Source organism: Pararge aegeria, chromosome 17 (assembly GCF_905163445.1).
Source record: "Pararge aegeria chromosome 17, ilParAegt1.1, whole genome shotgun sequence".
Classification (NCBI taxonomy): Eukaryota; Metazoa; Arthropoda; class Insecta; order Lepidoptera; family Nymphalidae; genus Pararge; species Pararge aegeria.
In genome coordinates, this window is record NC_053196.1 from 7,986,866 (window position 1) to 8,009,166 (window position 22,301).

General features: G+C 33.1%; 1 protein-coding gene across 2 annotated transcripts in view; it reads left to right on the forward strand.

The window, feature by feature from the left end:
* Positions 1–22,301, forward strand: part of LOC120630933 (rap1 GTPase-activating protein 1) — a 204,507-nt gene that overhangs the window by 20,151 nt on the left and 162,055 nt on the right. Inside the window, exon 2 of one of the 2 annotated variants that reach the window (XM_039900288.1) lies at positions 19,764–19,976. The exons of the other annotated variant lie outside the window; for it this stretch is intronic. Coding sequence (XP_039756222.1) covers positions 19,876–19,976 — 101 coding nt within the window. The 5' untranslated portion in view covers positions 19,764–19,875. The remainder of the gene's footprint in view (positions 1–19,763; positions 19,977–22,301) is intronic. 2 annotated transcript variants of the gene reach the window in all.

Genomic DNA, 22,301 nt, shown 5'->3' on the forward strand with positions numbered 1-22,301 from the left:
ATTAAAACTGCATATAGAATTAAACTAAAATTAAATGTTTCATTGTGTGTAAATAGATTGCAGATAAAAGCAACGTGTATATAAGATGTAGGCGTAATGGTCCTCGATCATAATAGACTAGAGATTATCCGTGATTCTACTCTTATGTAATAAAATTAAGTTTATCTTCTGGTAAAGCTTAGGTTGTAGCTTTTTCGTCTATCAATAGAAACATTCAAGTTGTTCTGTTTTTAAATACTGAAAATGCGTACCTAATACAGTGACAAGAGTCACAGGATTTTAATATTGCATGTGATGTTAGAGCTGTATCTGAGTTCTTTCAGTTAAAACTATGGTAATGGTTTACCTTCTTAAAAACTATTAGCGTTTCGGTTTCACAGATAAAGCTTCTGCAGTATTATTTTGCTTTTCACAACTTAACTATTTTCTGTAGTTATGTCTTTTACGCCCTTTGTTGATTACTACGAAGCGATAAGGCTGCCAAATGTTGTGTTCTGTATTGTGATTGCTTTTCTGGTCTTTGTAAGTACTTTTTCTGCTTTTACAAAAATGTATATTCATTATTAAATAGGTATGACAAAAAACTGACTGCACTTTGTCTTACTCTGTTTTACCATTTACCCATTACCCTGTAAAACTGGATTTCGAAATTTTACCCTCCATGATGACATAGAAACTATGTATTCAACTTACTCGCTAAATAAAATAGCTCGTAAAATATATTGTAAATTGTAATACAGGCATACCGATTGTCACGATTTTATTCAAGTAAATTAATGTAATAACAAGATTACGACTCTATTTTCAAGTCGTGGTAACTTTTAATGACCGTAATGAACGTTCCTTTAAATGACTGAATACCTTCAATTTTATTACCTTCTCGACAAAATATTGTCCAACAACCGAACGTGATGTTTAATAGTAAGTCAAACATAATTTAAAGAGCGTATTACTCGTAGATCGTGCATATCATACGAAACTCAAACAAACTTATCATATTATTTGGAATTCAATTAATTTTTTAACAAGCTTTTGTTATTTTTTTCAAACCATTTCATTTCATACCCATATATTGGTGAACAAAAAATAATAAATAAATAAATAAACTACGACAATACACACATCGCCACCTAGCGCCAAAGTAAGCCTAGCTTGTGTTGTGGGTACTAAGATGACTGATGAATATTTTTATGAATTATATATACATAAATACTTAGAAAATACATATAAACACCCAGACACTGAAAAACACTTAATGCTCATCACACAAACATTTTCCAGTTGTGGGAATCGAACCCACGGCCTTCGACTCAGAAAGCAGGGTCGCTGCCCACTGCGCCAGTCGGCCGTCGAAAATAAGTTTTGCGATCCTTGGGAGTCCGCCATATTTGATTCAGAACGATATCTTCACTTAGCTACCATGCATTGACATTTTAGGATGTTTGTCTAAAGTCGCGAAGTCCCTGGATTTTATGTAAATTAAAATGTATCAAGATTTTCAGGACGGGACTTGAGACACGGTGGTTGACGTTCCGCACAAAAACATGGAAAAACAAATGCTTTTTAAAGTTGACCTTCAAGCGGCTTCTTTATTTTGAAGTGAAATTCTGTAAAACAAATTCGGAATTATTAATTACCATTCTTACTAGATTTTTCCTATTAAGTGAGTTCCCACTGAGTTTGACACATCCGTTCGGCTTACAATTTCAGTTACGCTGTTATAAACATTAGTGTTAATAAGCTACACACAATCCAAAAAAAAAACCAGTGAAATCTGCCATAAAATCTGAAGTTTATGTTTATGTAGTATGTAATTAATATGGAATAATTATCTGCCGCCGAAAATAAAATGCAAATTTTTCCAAGAATCGGTGTCCATTTGAAATACTACTGGGTCAAGACACATGAAGAGGAAATGTGACGTAATCTCTTATATAAGCTTGTCTATTGTGTCCCAAAGTGGCTGGCTCCTGGCACGTGAGCCATTCCTGCCCACATCTTTTACGGACAATGGCTTACGGCTTTGTTTGAAACGTGATTCCGAATGGGCCTCCAATATGCAAACTCGATACAATCTTCGTGGGTGACAATAATTCCCATTGGCGGAATTTATTGATTCCGATAAAGTTAATAAGGTAGATACGAGTCTCCTGACAAATATAAGTTCAGAATAATAAGCAGACCCTGGTTGAATACCGAGAACTAGCAAAGCCGGAGCAGATAAAGTTGATATTTTGTCTCTATCCCTACTCAATAAATAGAAATAGAAGTTGTAGAAAGGTATAGATCCATAACTTCTAAATAATATATGTTTTCTTTTGATCAATTTTGCTATTAAAATTGACATTTATGTTTATTATATAGATTTTCGAATATTTATGTGTATTTAATTGCTTACTTTTTCCGCTCTCTTACAACTGTTCCTTCTTTCAGAGGTTGCCTGTGGGAGATTGCTTCCGCTTTAAGGCCGCCTTTGCATGCCTACTTTTTTTTTTACTCTTTTATTTTGTTTATTCTTTATTTTATATACATTTTGTATATGAATTGAGTTTTAAGGTATTTTGGTATAATTTTGCTGTCCGATATTTAACTTGAAAAAACTACCCATTATATAAGCGGAAGTGATTTTTTTTGTTTATCTTTTGCATTTTATAACGTAAGTATAGAAGTACCGAGTACCAATTATGTTCACTCTAGAACATAATTGGTATTATACAACCATAGCGACTATATCTTGTATCTATGCCATTGATAGTATTGCACCCGGATCTGTAATTTTTGATATGCAAAATGCATTTCATTTATTACAGATATAGTCCCAACATCAAGGATAAACATATTTAATTTTGAAAGAAAATTAGTACCGTAATTTAATGGCATGATCATTGAAACAGAATTTCACGATTTTGGTGAAAGGCCTTGTAGAAATGAAAATTTTAATCCAAATATAAAAAAATAATTAGTTATTTGTCTTACATTTCACGGCGTGCATATCTGGTGAATTCCCAATAACTTCACGGTCCATAAAATAGCGCACAAAGCACGCCGTTTTAGACTCCAGAATAAGCGATTAGTTCCGGGCTTTACTTAGGCCTAACTCCGCGATTTCACAGTTGTGTTTTAATCTATGTGATTTATCGATAATCTGTAGTCGGTTATCGTTTCGTTATTTATTGTCTGCTCTTTGTTTTGAATGTGCAAAGGAAATGTTTGGATAGTCGGAAATGGTTTTATGGATACTAAAGGCAAATATAAATCTTGGATGCAAACAATACATCTTCGAACAATAAACGGACAAACCAAATATTTGTATTCATAAATGGTTAATGTTATGACAAAAGTATCACCCCATTCGGATCCTTTTACTCACAATCGATAGACATAAATTATTTAATTTTTTTATGTTTATTGATAATTGATATTTTGTAAAAAAACATATCTTATATAAGCTTTGCCTGTGGCTGCGTATTCAGGATGGAATCGTTAAGTTTAGGTAGTTTCAGCAGCTATGCCAAACATATGCCAATATTATGAATCCCGTAGGAACTATTTATCTCCTCGGTATAAAAAGTATCCTATGATCATCTCCAGGATGCGAGCTATCCCTTTTTCCAAATTTAATTAATATTGGTGCAGCGGTAGAGCTGAACTGCTGAGCGACTTTCACATTTATAATATTAGTTAGAATGCATGTAAACAATTGTGTTTAGGCTTAATCTAATGCTGTAATATAGATTGTGTATTGGATATTGTCTGCAAATAATAAAGATTTAATTATTTTTACAAGCCAATAGGTACAGAAAATAAGAAAAATAGTAGCTAAAGAAATCCAAAAAACCTTTTAAGCAGCCCACCAAACGTACCATAAAAGGCGGTCGTTTAAAAGGTTTCCAATAAGGAAGTGTTTCGAGCAATTACAAATCGTAAAACAATTATAATAATTTGATGACCATATGTATGCAAATGTAACCTACATTCGGGGAACCGGTTAGGCTTGTGGCGCTGTGTTTGGGAGATCGAGTTATTTGATGGTAATTTACAAGCGTAATAATAATTGAACCTTCAATTTAATTATGTTTGTTGTTTCTGCGGTATCTACAAAAGTCTGGATTTAAATATTTGTTTTACTTTTAGAAGTAGTTCTAGCTCTTTATGACAGCTCGTATAGCAACGTACTATAGCCATGCTCATTTCTGTGACCTAGCTGCTTTGCTGTGTTCTGATCTGTCTGACTGGTGTAGAGGCTTAGGACCTACGCATCAGGTTAATGAATACGAGGCGGCACTTTGAATGTTTTCATATTCCTTACATTCCCTGCGAATTGTTACTCTGTTCATAGCCGGTGGTTTTCCAGATATATTAAATGCAAAAAAATTGCAACACCAACCATATATACTAAACATATATCGTATTTGACCATAGTTACTACCCAATTTTCTTACAATCATGGATAGCAGCAGGCGTTAATTTGCGGAAATCCATGATATGTTAACCATATTTATTGTAAAGTCAACATCCCCTGAGTATGCTTCGGTTTCGGAGCGAAACGTGCATAGAGGATACATTGCCGAAGATCTGTTTCGTGTGGAGTATAAGGATTGAAGAAATTATAAATTACACCATACAGATTCTCCGGCTTTTCGCGGAGTGTAGCAAATTAAACTTAAATTAAACTTAATTCTCATAATCATTTTCATAAATATTTATATCAGTTTTTAAAATTATAAATTAAAACCTACTTCGTTTAGCATGGGTACTTAGCGTCACGCACTTATTAAAAATAATAAACATAACCTCTATTCACGCTTTGCAGCTATATAAACTCATAATTAGACTAGAAATTTAATGTTTTATAAGAATAAAACTAAGCTGAAATTATTGCAACTTGTTTTACTTGCCTAATAAAATATTAAAAAAAAACGAGCTGGTTTACATGGCATTGGTTTTTTTCTATAAATAACTCATACACTAGATGAGTCGAGGTCCAAATCAGATACAAATCAAATAAGGTGCAGGAATATTATATTATATTATTCTTTCTTTCGTCATATAGTAAGTTTTATTTGCCCTAACTTCGGGATCCGATCCTTTCGTACTTGTATATTCAGCTTCTCCGTTTTTGCCCTGGCGCTATGATTATACCTATCAGGTGAAATAGCCACTAATCGGCACGCCACTGACTCATAATTAATTATTAGCGATGTTCTCCTCAGTAGGGTAACCATGGTAAGCCATGCTTGGTTCAGTGTTAATATATTGCGGCATTTATCATCACCATCATCAACTCATTCGGGATTCATTTTTGTGGCATATTGCAAACAATAAACAATATTTATAATCACCGTCCATTGCTGGAATAAAGGCCTGTCCCAACTAAAGCTCATAGTCAGCACGCTGAGCAGACGGGTTCATGCCCGACGCGGCTTTTTGTTCTTCGTTATATTACCTTAGTCGCCGCGTACGACAACCGCTGCGCTGGTAGAATAGAGGAACTCGTGACCCGTAGTTGAACATGCTTACCGCTAGACCAACGTGGCAGTTCCTAGTATTCGAGCTAGCATATTTGACTAAGGTCCTCTGTTATATTCTTTGATCTTGCCAAAAACAGGGTAAACAACGGTACATATTTTTAAGGTTAACCAAATTACGAAATACTGTTTAAGAGTGCATAAGTATATTTCACCCTGTATAAATATTAAATCGAACAAACTATATTCATTTTTCCATAGAAACGAATTAAAATCATTCTAAGTTTGTATTTATTAACAACCCCATTGGATATTAAATACCGACACGCGCATAGTACTTACACTACGTGACGCGTACCTAATAAAGTGACAGGAGTCACTTGATTTTAATTTTGCATGTGATGTTAGGACTGTATCTGATTTCTTTCAATAAAAAAATATGGCAGTAGTTCACTCAAAAACTATTCGCGGTTCAGTTTCACAGATAAATCTCAGAGACCGTACATAATTTACCTCTATAGCCTGTAAAGATTTATTTCGGTTTTTATTTACACGTTGTATATTCTGTAAAAAGTAAGATGACAGGGGACTATTCAAGAAACACGACACCGATGAGCAACTGCAAGAATCGTTTACTAAATTGTTTTTTTTGCATTTCTTTAAATATGGTCACCCTAACTAGAGAGTATGGGGCATGTAGCTGAATTATTAATTAGCCATTAATCCGACAAAGTGGTGACAACTTCAATTAATATGGTGCGGTCCAACTCCCAAAACCTTTTTAGTGACACTTTCTATATAGAAACAAATTGCAATTGTATTTCTTCAAAAGTTCTGGGTTTTTTGTAGCCTGTAGAAAAATACTTACTTTATTCTGAAAGATATATTTCGGAGAGTATGCTCAAGAACTGTTTGATCTAGTTCCCCCTCACCTTTCTAGCACCGAACCTCGAGGCACGAAAAATATCTGTATCCCCATGTAGTTGATATACCATGAACGCGTACAAAGCGCTTTGCATCTTCGTTTCTGATTCGCACCGCAAGAATCTGAAATGCCCTTACAGCTTCCATTTTCTCCAGTACCTACAAAAGGAGTACCTACCTTCAAATCAAGAGTGAATAGGCATCTTCTAGTGAAGCACAATCCACCTTAGAATTTACCATCAGGTGTGATTGCAGTTAAGTCTATATAAGTACATTAAAATATGGAAAACATTGTATCTTTCCTGATATTATACTGCCTCGTTGGTCAAGTGGTTAGTATGTACAACTGCGAATCACGAAAGACATCGTGTTTTTCTGCTAAAGAATTTTCAGTATCACCTAAGTAAAGTAAGAAATTGTCGGTATTCGAAACCTAATAGAAATATTTTAATTCCGAGTCAAGTAAAAGGCCCCAAAACTGACAGAGAATTAAATGACATAAATGACATTATTATTCTTATATTTTGCTCTATTTTCTTTATCAGTAAAAGTAAACGCATATTGGTCCTATTAAATTTCTTTGCCATAATAAAACTGGGACTATTTATTAACGATATCGTTGTATGCACGCTAATGAGTACAGAGACAGTCTTTATTCATTTCATTGTAAGTTGTTATTTATTATTGAATTGTCCGCCGATTTATTGCATCGGTAATTCAACGTTATTGATGTTTAATTCAATTTCAATGCGGCCAAGCACGCTGTTTTTTTAAGGTTAAAACTTACCTACTGTTGGCCAAGACTGACGACTGATAAGTATTTTTTTTTTGTCAAGTGGGTACTAGCACTACATGCTTAGGACTAGTAGCCACTAGGCATGGTTAACTTCCCTTACAGGGGCCCAGTCCCGAAAGTAGTGGAAACTTCATTAAAGATAAAAAAACGACACTACTCTTATACACATAAGAGTTTCTACCCTACTTTTTGTTTCGCTGAAAAAGATAATAAATAAATCTTACGTGCTGTTGCCTATCTCAATTCCTTATAAGTATTCTTTTTCTAGCGTATTGGGTAAGACTTAGGCCTTCTTTTCGGGAAGACCGAGTTCAATTCCCAGCATGAATGTCCAACCTTTTCGGAGCTATGTGCGCTTTAAGCAAATATAAAAATTGATAAAACATCAATAATAAAATAAGAGTAGAGTATCACATGTTATCTCGCCATATTTTATGTTCAAAAATAATATGCGACAGGAACAGACGATTTATTCCCATGGAGAAATATCTGTCTGACATTTTTGCAATCCATAAATTTTATGAAACTGTTTTTATTTGCGCGTCGACACGACATATCGTTCTTTCCGTTCCGCATTTGATATGCAACTCTGATGGAATGTTAGAAGCATGTGCAATATCTTCGTTTGTAGCTTAAAACCCCCGACATTTGATATTCCCCATTGAATTGTGTAAATAAAATTTAATTCGCTATTTTGTGGTGACGACCATCTTGATTTAATGATTTGTTTTGGTATATTATTCTACTAGTCAAGCCCTTTTATTTGATAACCCATTTTGAGGGAATTGGGAAAAAATCTTAAGACTTAAGATTTTTATGAAACATAGCTAAAAACACTTCCGACAAATTTATCGATAAAACAACTTATTTATCACAAGTTTTAGTTCTTCTAGCGTTCTTCATAATGTTCTCAACGGCGTATGAAATCCGCACTTCTCTACCCGTGCCCTGTTGTGAGCTGGTAAGGAAATGATGATGATAGCAAAGCATAATCAATTCATTACTTTGAATGTAGTATTTCAATTTTGAATTTGGAACCTGTCATCATAAATAAACTGATAATATGAAGTTGGGCAAAGGTTCCTACAGTTATATTAACTACTTATACTTAACACGTTCCTTCTTAGATGTGATTGATGTATTATAAAAGCCTTGTTCGCGACTTGGTAAATAAATAAGAGCCGGCCAGATTTACATGCGTTGGTTGATTCGGAAGCTCCAAATTGCTACTTAAAATATTCATGAATGTTCTGTATCCAACGGAATGAGATTCTGATTAGGAGTAGAAATTTTAGCGCATAATACGATATTGCGGAATTTCGTTATCCAAAAGTCTCGTTCTTATCTCTATTCTTTTAAAAACATATTGAAAGCTTCAAACCTCAGAAATAGCTTTTTGAAATCATAACTGGTGGACTAGGCCTTTTATTTGCCAGACTTATTTTAAAATAGCTACAACCCAGCGGTTTCCCTATGTAAGTTTCGATTCCGTGAGAATATCGGGATACAAATTCACAACTATGTACCTATCAATTAATTTATATATGATACATATGAACATAATAATTACATATCATCTATATGCATATGTACGTAATTTTTACGTAACATCAATAGTTCTCTCATTATGAATTTTATAGGTATATTATTGCTACTTACTATATAAAAAAAAATCATAGCCTATGTTACTTCCTGATATCTTATTTTTCTATTGGTTAAATAATTCAATCGGTCCAGTAGTTTCGTATTCGGAACAAAAAAACAAAAAATGTTTCCACTTTACAAAATAAAAAAAAATTAATTAAAGCTTTAGCTAGTAAATTTTTTTTTTTTGAATTGGCTAATACGGGCACTGGATAATATTCCTAGAAACTATGCATAACAGATTGAAAACAAATTGATGTTGTGTTGAACTTTAAAATAAAAGTGAGATTACTATTATTAATTTATTCTATCGTTTAAATTTCATATTTTTTATGTTTTCGCTCAATCTGGGCCATTGAAAATATGATGATATGAGTTTTATATGTTTTTTTTTTTGGGTAAATCAAATTTGATTAAATTCTGGTACAATCAAATCTACAATTAGTAGCGAGTTTGCTAATACTTGTACACCTACTAATATTAGCATCCGTTTATTTGCAAACCTGTTCGCATTGTTTCATTACCGCGTAGACAATGTAGGTATTATATTGATAGTAGAAACTTGTCATCTAATTCTTGCGTACCCAACCAAAGCGGTATAAATTTGTGTGTACAAATTGCGAGTTTGTTATTAAAGATAACTTCAGCTCGATATCTTAATGCTCTTTAATGTAAACAGACTGACATGTTAATGTGCAGTAATATAGAGATAATGGTTACTTAATAAAATTAATGTATTCAATATACCTACTGTAAATTGTAAAGTTAAGTTGTTAGTTTCGGAAAATCGGCATTAAATTTCTCCGAATACCAAATATTTTGGGAATGTGATTTTATCGATTGATCGTGCATACAAGATGTTAAGAAACCCCAACTTCATATGATGCATGTATCTTTATCAGAAAGAAATACTTCTAACCTGTATTTTCATGATTATCATGCTATTATAGTCCATTGCTGGACTAAAGGCCTCTCCCAGCAGTAGATGTAAGTAGTAGCACAGAGGACTGCTGCCCGCTCTTAGTTATGTTCCCCTAGTCGCCTCGTACGACACCGATGGAAAGAAGAAGGGTGGTGAAAACTGTATTCTGTTCTGCCGTCACCACACGACATTTTAAGGCACCCGTATTTCAAGACAGCAAAATCTCTCATAATGTAATCTTTTGTGTAAAACCCTTGACGTACCTTTTTCACAAACGGAATTCGATAAAGCTATTTACTGTGTGCTCCTTGCCTTTTTAAATTCATAACCTTGAGAAGGTTAAATGTTCAGCGAACACTAAGTTGAATTAAAACATCAAACGACAAGCAAAAATGATAAATTATAATTTAAATTATATAACATTTTAACATAATTTCAACTGCATGACTAATTGATTAAAGATTGATCACAAATGCAAATAAATTAAACGATTAAATGCAACTGTATTCGTGTTACTAACCCGAGGCAAGGTATACCAATGCAGTAAATAGTTATATAATAGAAATTAAGATATCTATGGAAATACATATCTGGCAGTAAGATCGCTAAAATGAGCTACGTTATTAGTTCAACATCTTAATGATTTGAACGTAGGTTAGATTTGACGCATTGATTTTTAGTGTTTTATTTCTTAGCCAACTTGGTTTATGTTTAAAATTTATATAACTTATACTCTGACATAACTCATAAGCATTTTATCTATGTGTAGGAAGTAGGAAATGGGTAGAACGAACACGTGCCTAAGTTTAATCAAATTTTTATTTAAGTAACGCGCTTCTACCTAGGTATAATTGCATGTTATTTAGGCCACTTTACATTATGCTAATGAAGGTTATTGCGGTAAATTATATTTATAAATTATAATTCATAACCGCTATCGGTTGTTGCACCCACGAATTTGGCAGTTACTCTAAGTTTGCTTGGCAGCAGCTAAGTCTAGACAAGTTCTGGATTTACGATGCCCACTGCGCGTAGGAGCCGTTGGCCTCGGACAGACAAACTCTCCTTGATAAATCTTACTAGCATTATGCGTTGTTGATAACTTTGTATAAATAGTCCTCTCTCTGTTAACACTGTTTTTTATTAATGAGAATGTTTACTTTTGTCTCCAGCTTAAAAATCTTATCTTTTATCTTGATAAATCCGATCTAAATTTTGAAAAATTTCTTGTCAGTTATCACATATTTTTTTACGTCATCTATCTACTAGTAGAGATTTGTACGAGTATTTTATTTATTTAAGTATATAATAAAATACTCTCTAATATACATACTCATAAAATATTAGAGGCAAAAGGCGACTTAATCACTACAAGTGATATATTGCAGGCTACTTAAACGAAAGGAATATACGTGAGAGACGGGAAATCGCAATTACAATAAAACAAAACATCCATTTGCACTCAAAAGTTCCTATGTACTATTAATAATTAAGATGATTTGTTTTTTTTCTGTGGTCCACAATAAAAGCGTATTTTTTCGCTCATTCATTCATATTATACACAGTGCTTTTATTTAACCGTCAAACATCGTCAGCCCTTTTAAATTTTTCTATTAGAAGTTTTTTGTAATCCAAACTACCACGAATGCACCAATCTATTAATATAGTTTCCTTATATTTCTTTAGTCCTATTATTTTTACGAATAAATCGTAGACATTGGACAGACTAAGTAACTGGTGTATATCCACAACAAAATCATCGTGTATACCAGTTTATTAATAAAATAGTTATTAATTAAATTAAAAATCTGGTGATACTTATTATATATAGCATTAAGAACTTAATGCCAGCCAAAGCACGGGTAAAATGTATCGCGATAGGCGGAGTTCATGTCAGGGCACGGTCTCGTAATGAGCTGGTAGCTAAGAATTCTGGAACGCTTTTATTAACGTCGGTGATATTATGTAGAAGAGGTGACTAAGGTTTGCAAACAGCTGTCTATCAATTTGATTATTTTGTACAGAAGCAAAATAGGTTTACGTCACGTAAGCAAAGTAGTATTGCATGCCACGCATACTAAAAAAAAATTAATATAAAATAAGCTGCCTTGAAAGTTTGCCAGGTGAATTCGCCTCATCTAAAAATTATCAAATTTTCAAATATATCTCTGGGATCTGGATTAAATATTATTCCTAATATATTTTGTACAAATTACTTTATATTATTACTGAATATTGGTATTCCCAACGTACGTGGTAATAATATTAAGTATAACATAAATTATATAATTTCTATAATTGTTTAATGCATCAGAATCATCATATACTGTCATGTGGCCAAGAAAGTTGTATCGCAAGGATAATAAAGTAAAAAATAATATTGAAATTTAAATAATAAATAAATAAATATACTACGACAATACATACATCGCCATCTAGCCCCAAAGTAAGCGTAGCTTGTGTTATGGGTACATAAATACTTATAATATACAAATAAACACCCAGACAGAGAGAAAATAATAATATAGATGCGCGTCTTTCTAGATTTTCCAACTGATAAAATATTACTTATAGTGACAATAAATCGTGAATTATTCCAACTACTGACACCTGCGTAGGTTATTGAAGTATTTATTGTTATGATTAGTTATCCTAAATCGGGTGTAACGTCGTATTCTACGCCTTCAATATAGCCTTGCCTACGCGTATTAGCCCTTATATTTGTCTAGTAATGAGCTTCTTGCAACATTTTAACACCCAAGTTCGTAAGCTTAGACTATATACCGTTATAAACTTTTATCATCAGGTAGCACAATTCACAGCACGGTTCATATAAATAGATTAATCTGCCCATAAAAAACGATATATTGGTTTTACTACGTATGTAGAATTCTATAATTTGTACTAGTTGTACCCTGCCACGCTTCGCTGTGGCACATTTTTATGGAATGGTTGAGAAATGGGAAACAAAACAAAGAATACATTACATATGTCAGCGAGTATTTTTTTTTAGGCAGATGGCGCGGTCACTGGTACATCGATCCTTAAAAAAACTGTAGTTTCGCGGTCGCGGATAATGTGACTGATGCAAAAAATAGACAAAAACAATCCTTGATGCGGATTATATATATCATGCTAAAATTTCAGCTCGGTCGGTGCAGAACTTTTTGAGTTTTTGAAGCGTACACAAACCAACATAACATTTATATATATATATATATAGATTTTAGTGTTTTACTTACACTTAAAGTTTACAAATTTTATATTTGCATATAAAATTCGGAACCGTCAGGATTTACCGCGGCCACTAACGCCGAAACTAATATATGTATATATAAAAAAATATGTATGTAAATTCTTTTATTACTGATTTAACTTCAATGATGTATGATAACTAATATCCTTCTTAGTCATAATCGTTTAGGGCCTTATTAACAAACATGGCATAACGTCAGGATAGTTTTGTTAAATTTCCATTGAAAGCGTAACTATTGACAACACAGTTTCTATTTCTATTCAGTTCTACCTGTTTATTTAAAAAAGGGCTAATGGTAATGACCTCTGCCTGTAGGTACGTAATTCCTTTTCGAACGTATATTCTTCTTTGTGTCCAAGCAATTACTGTGCTTCACAAGTACTTTTGCCTTGTAACATAAGCTGGCACAATATGGTGGAATTTTAATGCCCGACGTCTAACTTTTATGTTTTTTACTGCATGCGTATGCGCATATTGTTCCATACATAACATTATTGTGGCAGTAAGCCGCGACTTTGTCAACTTACCCAAAGGTTTAAATACATATACTTGATCCCTTTAAAATGACTCTACCTTTTATCGACGCGGCGTGGCGCGCGGTGATGTTGTTACAATACTTTTTTAATAAGATTATCATCATGCATGTCGCATCTATTTTGTTATCCTCGCTATCTGTAGGATGTTAACTGTTAATCGGCGCCCACAGTGAATATCTGTACAGCTATAATATTTTATGTGAATTTAAATAACATACCGTCCAAGTGACAAAAGCTTTATTTTTATTGAAGACTTCCATTACCAACATCTATTTTGCTAGAATATTTGGAGGAAATTAATATTGAATTCCTCTAACGAAAATATTTATCATTAAATAATAAATATTATTATTTTATGATGAAATTGTTCTACAACCCCATTATCCCATTGTCATAATGTCATAATATCGTTGAATGTAAGCTGAATAATGTGTCATAGATAATAAGAGTTAACTGTTTCTTATGTACGTTTCATATACGCGTATACGTATATACCTACTGTTTGTTTTATAATAACTCAATACTTTTTAAATATCAGACATCAACTCTTGTCAGAGCCCTTACTACATACCAAGTTTACAAAATTTAGAGTATCGTAAATATGTATGGCCCTGTCAAACTTTGATATTTGGTCTTCCTTTATAGTTCCTTTAATTCTGCCGAACGTAAGTAACCTTAACGGAAATTATTTGAACAACCATTCCTTACTTATTTATGGATGGACTTTCTGTATCTAGCCGCTTTATCCCTAAACGCAGAGTTGAGTACACTTAGTGTACTCAAATTAAAATCCTCTTTAGGTATGCCATACTTTAGTTGCTAGTCGGTCCTTTGTGTATGTTTTTGCAAAATTTGCATCAAGTGTTTGTCATGCATTAAATTCTCAGTCACGTGAGTCCTGGAAGCATATGGTATGTACAGTATCTCTTATAATTTACGGCGTAGTTAATTGCATTTGTGTAGTATTTATTTTGCATAATGCATTCGTGGAGTGTACATAAAACTTCTCTTTTATTATAGTTTTGATTCAGGTAATATCTTACCGTACTATAAGTATGTTAGTACATTATGTGTTAACAATTATTCATTGTATAGTCAAAATTTCCCGAGGATTCTCCGGTGTGTTAGCGAAACTTATAGAGTACATTACCGAAGGTGGTGTGAGGTTGAGTAAAAGATTAAAGATTATGTTGTTTTAAAGAGCTCAGCAGCAAAAGCGATCTTTTGAAAATTATGCATAGATATAGCTTGCACCGTAGAGATAGACATTGCATAATTAAAAGCTCGGGTAATTTAATGCTCGGTGAGACCATTCATATATTTTAAACTTTGTAAACTGTAGTAAAAGTTTAATTAAAAATATCATGGAGTGAAGAAATGTTATCACGACTATTGTTCATTTTAAATCCACTCGAAAAAATATTCTGCAACTGTATATAACATAACAAAAGACAAATTGACCCACAAATGAAACTACACCGCCTTTATTATGTACAATTTGCGCATTCAGGGCCTGCTTGTTACTATCATTTCATTCGTGTTGACCCAAATCTGTTGCTGTAGCTGGATCTATGTCCGACACTGACAAGACTAATGTTCACGTATTCCCGTTTCATGCCTCGGAGTACATTGAGTTGTCGGATGCGATTAGTATGTTAACACTATTTGGATCACAAAGAGGAAAGCTAATGCACTATAAATAAAGCAAAAAAATCCTTTAAATAATAAAACTACCAGAAAGTTTATAACGGATTCTTATAAGTTGACCAACATAGGATAGTGGTTTTTGTTACTATCTTTTATTTTATATTTATTTTAATACTTGTTTCGTGTTTATTTTATTATTTTTAATTTAATTTATGCTTATTTTTATGTTAACTTTTTAAAATGTTAAGTGTAAATATAATATATACTGCATATGGGCTATGCCTGAAATAAAATTTATTATTATTATTATATTTTCTATAATATAATCAGGGGCCTGACTAGGATAGCTTAAAGCAGTTGTGTTGTAGTATTTGTGACTCTTGTTCAGAGTTGTAATCCTTATTTCAGGGACGGCAAGAAATGCCATAAAATTGACAATTTCAGATAATACTGCTGTACCTAAGTTGAGCTTTTTGAGCCAGAGATTTTTTTTTTGTCAGGGGAAGTACCACTGCCATGCTTATTTCTGTCGCCAAGCTGCGTTCCTGTGTTCTGGTCTGAAATGATAAGCACATTATGCTTAACACCTATACACCTTAGGTTGATGGACACTGGGCGCGGGTGGCACTATAAAGTTCGTGTACCTTGCTTTAATTTGGATATTTGTTAATATGCGATGCTTTCCCAATCACAATCAGGTTGGTCATCTGCTTGGTCTTTCCATTTTTACTACTAAGAAAGAGATGATAGTAAACCCTATTTAGATAATAGTAATAAAAAAAACTAAAGTAAGTATTATTTTCACTGAGACTTTCGAACGATTACGAAACCATTTATGTTTCTTGCCTAACAGTTTTATAGCCGCCAGCGTACGTTAATTTAGTAGTTGCCATGATTGATAGCAACTACGCTGACCTCTCAACTAACAAAACAATTCGTCTGTTCAGAGATTTCGGAACGTTATCATTATCGTGTATTTACTTACTATTGTTAAATAGAACGCATGTTTGTTGACCCATTAAATGTACGACTAATGTTGTAATATTTATCAACTACAGGAATATGTATCTATGAGTAAATATTTCTAGAAACTGTCGAATACTGAGGCATCTGATAGACATTTTAAGACCATTTGTGACTTCATCATATCAACCCTTTACCGACCTACTACAGGGCACGGGTCTTCACTACGCTAGCCCAGTGCGGATTGGTGGAGTCCACACACCTTTGAGAACATTATGTAGAACTCTCAGGCATGCAGGTTTCCCCATCGTTGAAGCTATTTATATTTGAATTACCTAAAACGCAACATGGCCCCCGGAAAGTGAAGTTGAGCTCCTACCGACTGCCCAGACTATCCCCGCTTATTTTTTGTGAAGTCCAATTCAAATTAACTCATAAAAACCATGAACCTTGTACAAATCTATTAATTAAATATGTGTATAGTAAGTGGTAAGGATTTCAGCTGTATTTTCGGAGGAGCCGAGTTTGTACACCGACCTATACATATACCTCTAACTTTAAGCATTTAAGTATCGAGTGCTTTAAGCATTTAAATATAAGGATGTGAAAGAAGAAATCGTGAGGAAATCTGCATGCTAGGGAGTTCTGTATGATGTTCTCAAAGGCGTGTGAAGTGCACCAATCCGTACGTGGCGTGGCGGACCAAACTCTTCTCATTTCCGGGGAGGAGACCCGTGCCCTGTGTCGGGTCGATAATAAATGGATATGATGATGAGTATGAGTTAGTTAGTCAAACAAAGCTTAAAGATTAAACGACCCTCCATAATTCAAAGGACATTAACTTGAACTTGTTATTTCACTTGTTTGAAGCAAGCAAAATAACAAATTATTAATAGCCGATGGAATATATTTTATAATAAGAAGTCACGCCCGTTTAGGCAGCATATTATAAAAGCTCTACAAGTTCGGTGTTGGGGGAAAATTGAGCACTTCAAATCAAATCTTTCAATCGCCCTTTGGATCGCTTGAATTGAAAAAAAACCGTAGCAAAAAATTCTTCAACAAATGATACCCATGTCTGCACATAACAAGCATTAGACGTCAATCAGGCAATTACTAAAGTGCCATTTATTTGAATTGGTTTGGCACTTGGCATTATAAAGAGCGATTATGGTTACGTAATCCTGGTAGTTTTTGCTCTTTAGTTCGTCCGGACAAATTGATATATCACTGTTATATTGCGAAATGGTCTTCCTACGCAACAATTGTTTCCAATCCTTTGCTATTCGTGATTATTTCGAGCTTAAGTTATCAAGTCCACATATTTTTAAAGCTACTTTCAGAGAACTACAATCTAATATGTAACATTATTTGGGAGACGGTATTATTTCCAGAATATTTCGAAAATTAGTTATACTTGTTTTAGTTAAATAAAATCATCCAACCCATGATGTGTACAGATAATGAAATGAAATGAACTGGGCTGATTTTAACGTACAGACGGCGTACATTTAGATTACTTACTTTTTATTTGGAAATCATGTCTTAAACGGGTGAAATGGGAGTCTAAAGACTATTTGGTGGTACCATGGTTTAGAAAGTTATATTCATTCAAATTTAGAAGGTAGAATCCGTTTAAGTTTTTGGCATCCGCTTAGGAAGGGTTTCTCTAAAATCTATGCCTAAAGGGATAAAACTGAGATTGCAAGATTCCTCAAAGAAAGACCATTCAAAGGCTTTTTTCGCCTTCTCTTAATTCCGACTGACCCTAGGTATACAGGGCAAACAGGAATGTAAACTATACATTCCGGGATCGGACGAATTAAACACAAGCAACCAATATAATACAATTAACACTTAAGAGAGCCTAATGAGGGATACATGTTACGTATTAATATTTATCCGCGGTCGAAGTCATGGGCTACCTCCAGTTTACCAGTTTAGCTATAATCATGATTATAAATATTTAAATGAATAAAAAGAAGCATAAAGTAAATGATAAAGCAAAGTACAAATCATCATTATTATTAAAAATGTTTATAGTAGCGCTCACAATATTGTTACAAATGATATTGTATTTCGTATCAATTTATCAATCTTGGGACCTGTTTAAAGATTAAATCATTATTGGAGCATACTTCAAATGAATTTACATCACAAGAAACTCGTTCAATCGCTTCAGAATCTCGTGCAATGTTCTATAAAAACTAAATATTTTTTAAGAATCATATTATGTAGAGTGGGTGTGTATTTTATTATAATATTAATTAAGATTTCGTAAAAAATTTCAACGAAGCTAGTATTTTTGAATCATTTTTGTATCTCCCTCCAGTTTTTGTCTCAACAAAACTTGTAAACTTGCTGGCGGGCTATTTGAGAGCATAACAAAAGATCGTTAACTTTTATCATTTCTAGTGAACATTTTATTTTCTCTAGTTAACATTTTAAATTTATATTCTACTTTAAAAAATTAACGAGATAAATTCTATGGATTCAAAATGAATTTCTGAATTCCATGTCTCAGTTCGGGCAAATCACGAACATATTCTACATATTCCAAATTCTTGGAAACTGATAACATTCGAAGTCTTTTGTAAATAAACTTCTATTCAAATTAATCTTTCTTTTTTTATCTTATTATTGTATGGCCGTGGGTTTGATCTAAATTGGCACACATATTTAGTTTTTCTGTATATTAAATAGATTGGTTTCTATGATTTAACAAGTTGAAATCAAGGTTTTGTTATTTATGCAATAATATTATTTAGAAGCTGTAACTAATATAAATGATGCTTCTTTGAACATACTTTCAGAGTGGTTTAATTAATTAAATGCTCCCAAAATTCCACAACAAATATGCATTAGGCTTCAGAATCAAGTTTCCAATACTGATATGGTTAGTAATAAGCGAATCCATTCACAAGTCTATCTAAGATGCGCAATCAAAATTGTATCAGATCTTTACAATTTAGAATTTCGATACCGTTATAGATACTGTACTCTGCGTGACTGTAAATAATGCTTTGTAATGTTAAGTAATTATTATAATAACAGAGGTTATCAGCATTGCATCGAGCATTTACCGATATATGTACTTTATAATATTAGTTTCCATGATTAGTTTTTAGATTCCCAAAACCAAGTTTCGTAAGGACTTTCTGTTTGTGGCGTCTGTATTTAAAGGCCTAAAATTTAATTGTTATACAGCTGATAAATATTTAACACCGATTGTTAGAACTATTGACGGATTTTCAAGCAAAATAAGTTAAAATCAACAAATGGAGCCAATCCGATTATTTTTAATGATAGAGTAAGCTCCGTTATGCTTTCGCTGCTACTATGAGATTTCATAATAATGTTGTTAATACGAGTGTTAGTTTATTTCGTTTTACAATAGCTTGTTTTACGCATGTGCACCAATTAGTTATTTATCCTCCTTCCATTGTTAATGATACGGTAAAGTAGTGACTAATATATATTCCCATTGCATTGTTTTATTTAACCGATCGGTTAATCAGTAGTTGCTTGGTAACGCTAGTTTATGTTGGTGGATGTTAGTAATAGAGGCTCCTGTAAATACCTTCAATCTTCTTTCTCTTCATTATAGGAGTGCTGCAAATTTGGGTGAATCTTGCGAAGGGCAAAATAAAAGCAAGACTGTGCCATAGGTTGAACGGCTTGTTTTTTTCTGCCAACTTTTGAGCTCAGCCGCTCACCGAATGAAGTCGAAAATTGTGAAAATGAAATATTTGCCCACGGGCGGGCAAAAGGAATCGTATACACTCCTCACTGCAAGACGAAGATATATGAAGAAATTAATGTATGTACATAACTTTGGTTTCTTTATTTATAATCAATGCTTCTTCATTTTCATGGTGTCGGTGTGTTTAGTAATAAATATTTATTTTTCTCAACAATATAAGTAAGCAAGTTTTTAAAAGGTTTTGTACTTATTTGGTATATTGTATATTGTAGTTTCTTTGCTAGATTTGTTTTCAAGAACCTAGAAGAAGATGGTTAAAACTCTACATATCATGGAACGGCTAATCATTATGGATATGTACTTTTATTTACTGTTGTGTTTTCTTTTGCATGTTTTTATCATATCACTGTTGCTACGATATAGCTTGAACATAAAATACTTAATTTATGATAATCACAACTTAGAATAATTAAAGCATCGTTTTGTTTTGTTACATACTCACCATCACATAAATCAACGAATCAGGTGGTTAGATTTGAATAACAAAGATGACTTTTTTAATTTTGTCTAAACAAAAAAGAGGTTAAAGTATGAAGTTAAAACTCGTGAAACGTATTGTGTTCCTTTTAATAACCATGTACATATATTTTACGCCGTTGATATTTTATCTGAAGACTGCGTACATTTGTCAAAACGTAAAATCGAAATTTAACACACAGCAATGAACGCGTACTAACTAAGCTAGTATTTTTTTTGCATATCTATATATATAAAAGGAAGTTGTGCTAGTTACACCATTTATAACTCAAGAACGGCTGGACCAATTTTTATGATATATGATTTTTGGATTCCTCTTAGACCGGAATAGGATATTAAGTATTAAAATATAACGTTCATCAAAAAAAAAAATGATCTGCGGTATGAAGTTCGCCGGGACAGCTACTTTCATATATGTGTATATCAAACATGTTACCTGGATGTGAGTTTCAATCGTGATTGATTGAAGCTATAATTTTACTTGTTTAAATTCTTAGTGCACCCATATCGTGAAGGATTTTGTAAAATTGCGCTGGGTAACAACTTTTGTTACAAGTTTCTCGGCTCCCGTTACTGGCGAGATTTTTAATCATGATAGATGAACGGGCAATCTGTATCGAAAGCGCAGCCGGCTGCAGCGACCTTCGATGTTATTGTATTTTCTCCTTTACGAACCGTGCAATAATAACTTTGTTTAATTTCCGAATACCTTTTTCGCTTCGCCTACTGTTCATCTAGAATGTTCTTTAGATATTTTCTATATAAGAATTTAACGAGATTGTATTAGTGTATTTTATGATTATAAACGGGAATCCATTCGCGTTAAGTTTATGTTAATTTTTAACCCGACTTACTAATTCAATTTGTAGTCGGGGTAATTTAATTATTTTAAATGTTATATACATTTAAAATTTTCATAATTTTCATAATTTATTATGGAATTCCGCAAAGTAACTTCTGCTTATATCGATTTTTTTTTTTATTTAAATCAAACTGGATACATGGATAACATTCTGAAGGAAATGGTAACTTATGTGTATATTATGCAACCATGGATAACATTTTTGCACTTGCAAAGCAATCATCGATATAAAGAAAATATATATACCCTACTGTGTATAACGTACTTTAGAACTGGTGTGTTGTTTGACGATGATATATTTCTTTAGTTCAAGTAAATTACGTTAGTTAAGAGGAAAACGCTGTAGGGCTATTGGCACCATTACTTGTTTTCTTGTAGTAATCATTTTGTGCCATTAGTAAATGATACACGTTGCTGCTTGCGATTATAGGTAAAAGCATAATTTGCTAAGGCTCCTGTGAATTTATCTTTGCTAATAATGAAGCTTATTGGTTTTTGTTTGTTTGTTTGAGCGACTCTTTCAGAAATGACAACCAGTTTAAATATTAGGTAATGTTGGGTAATCATCATTATCATTATCAAGTTATTTGCCCACTACAAGCAGAACAAGAAGGGTTTATAAACCGTTGTCCACAGCTGGAGTGCAGATTAATAGAATTAGGCATTTAGGTTTCCTGCTCTCCGTTCACGATGTTTTCCTTGACTTTTAAAGCAAGTTATATTTTTTTTTAAATAAAAACGCAAAGAACTCTGAAGCTAGGTGCCGGGGATAGAACTTGATCCCCCAAAAGGGTGTCAGAAGCACTAACCACTGGGCTATCACCGCTCACCGCGCATTAGCATGCATGCAATCGAGTATCTAAACACTTGAACATCAGAGTAAAATGGATAATATTCGTATTGAATGAAAGCTCAAATTTGCTTACAGCTATGATTTTTGGCAGAACGTTTGTAAAATAAACAACTCTATAACAAGTGACATAAGGCCAATTTTGCTATGACGGTATAGAGTTTATTGCGAAAACTCTCCTCCTCCTCTCTCG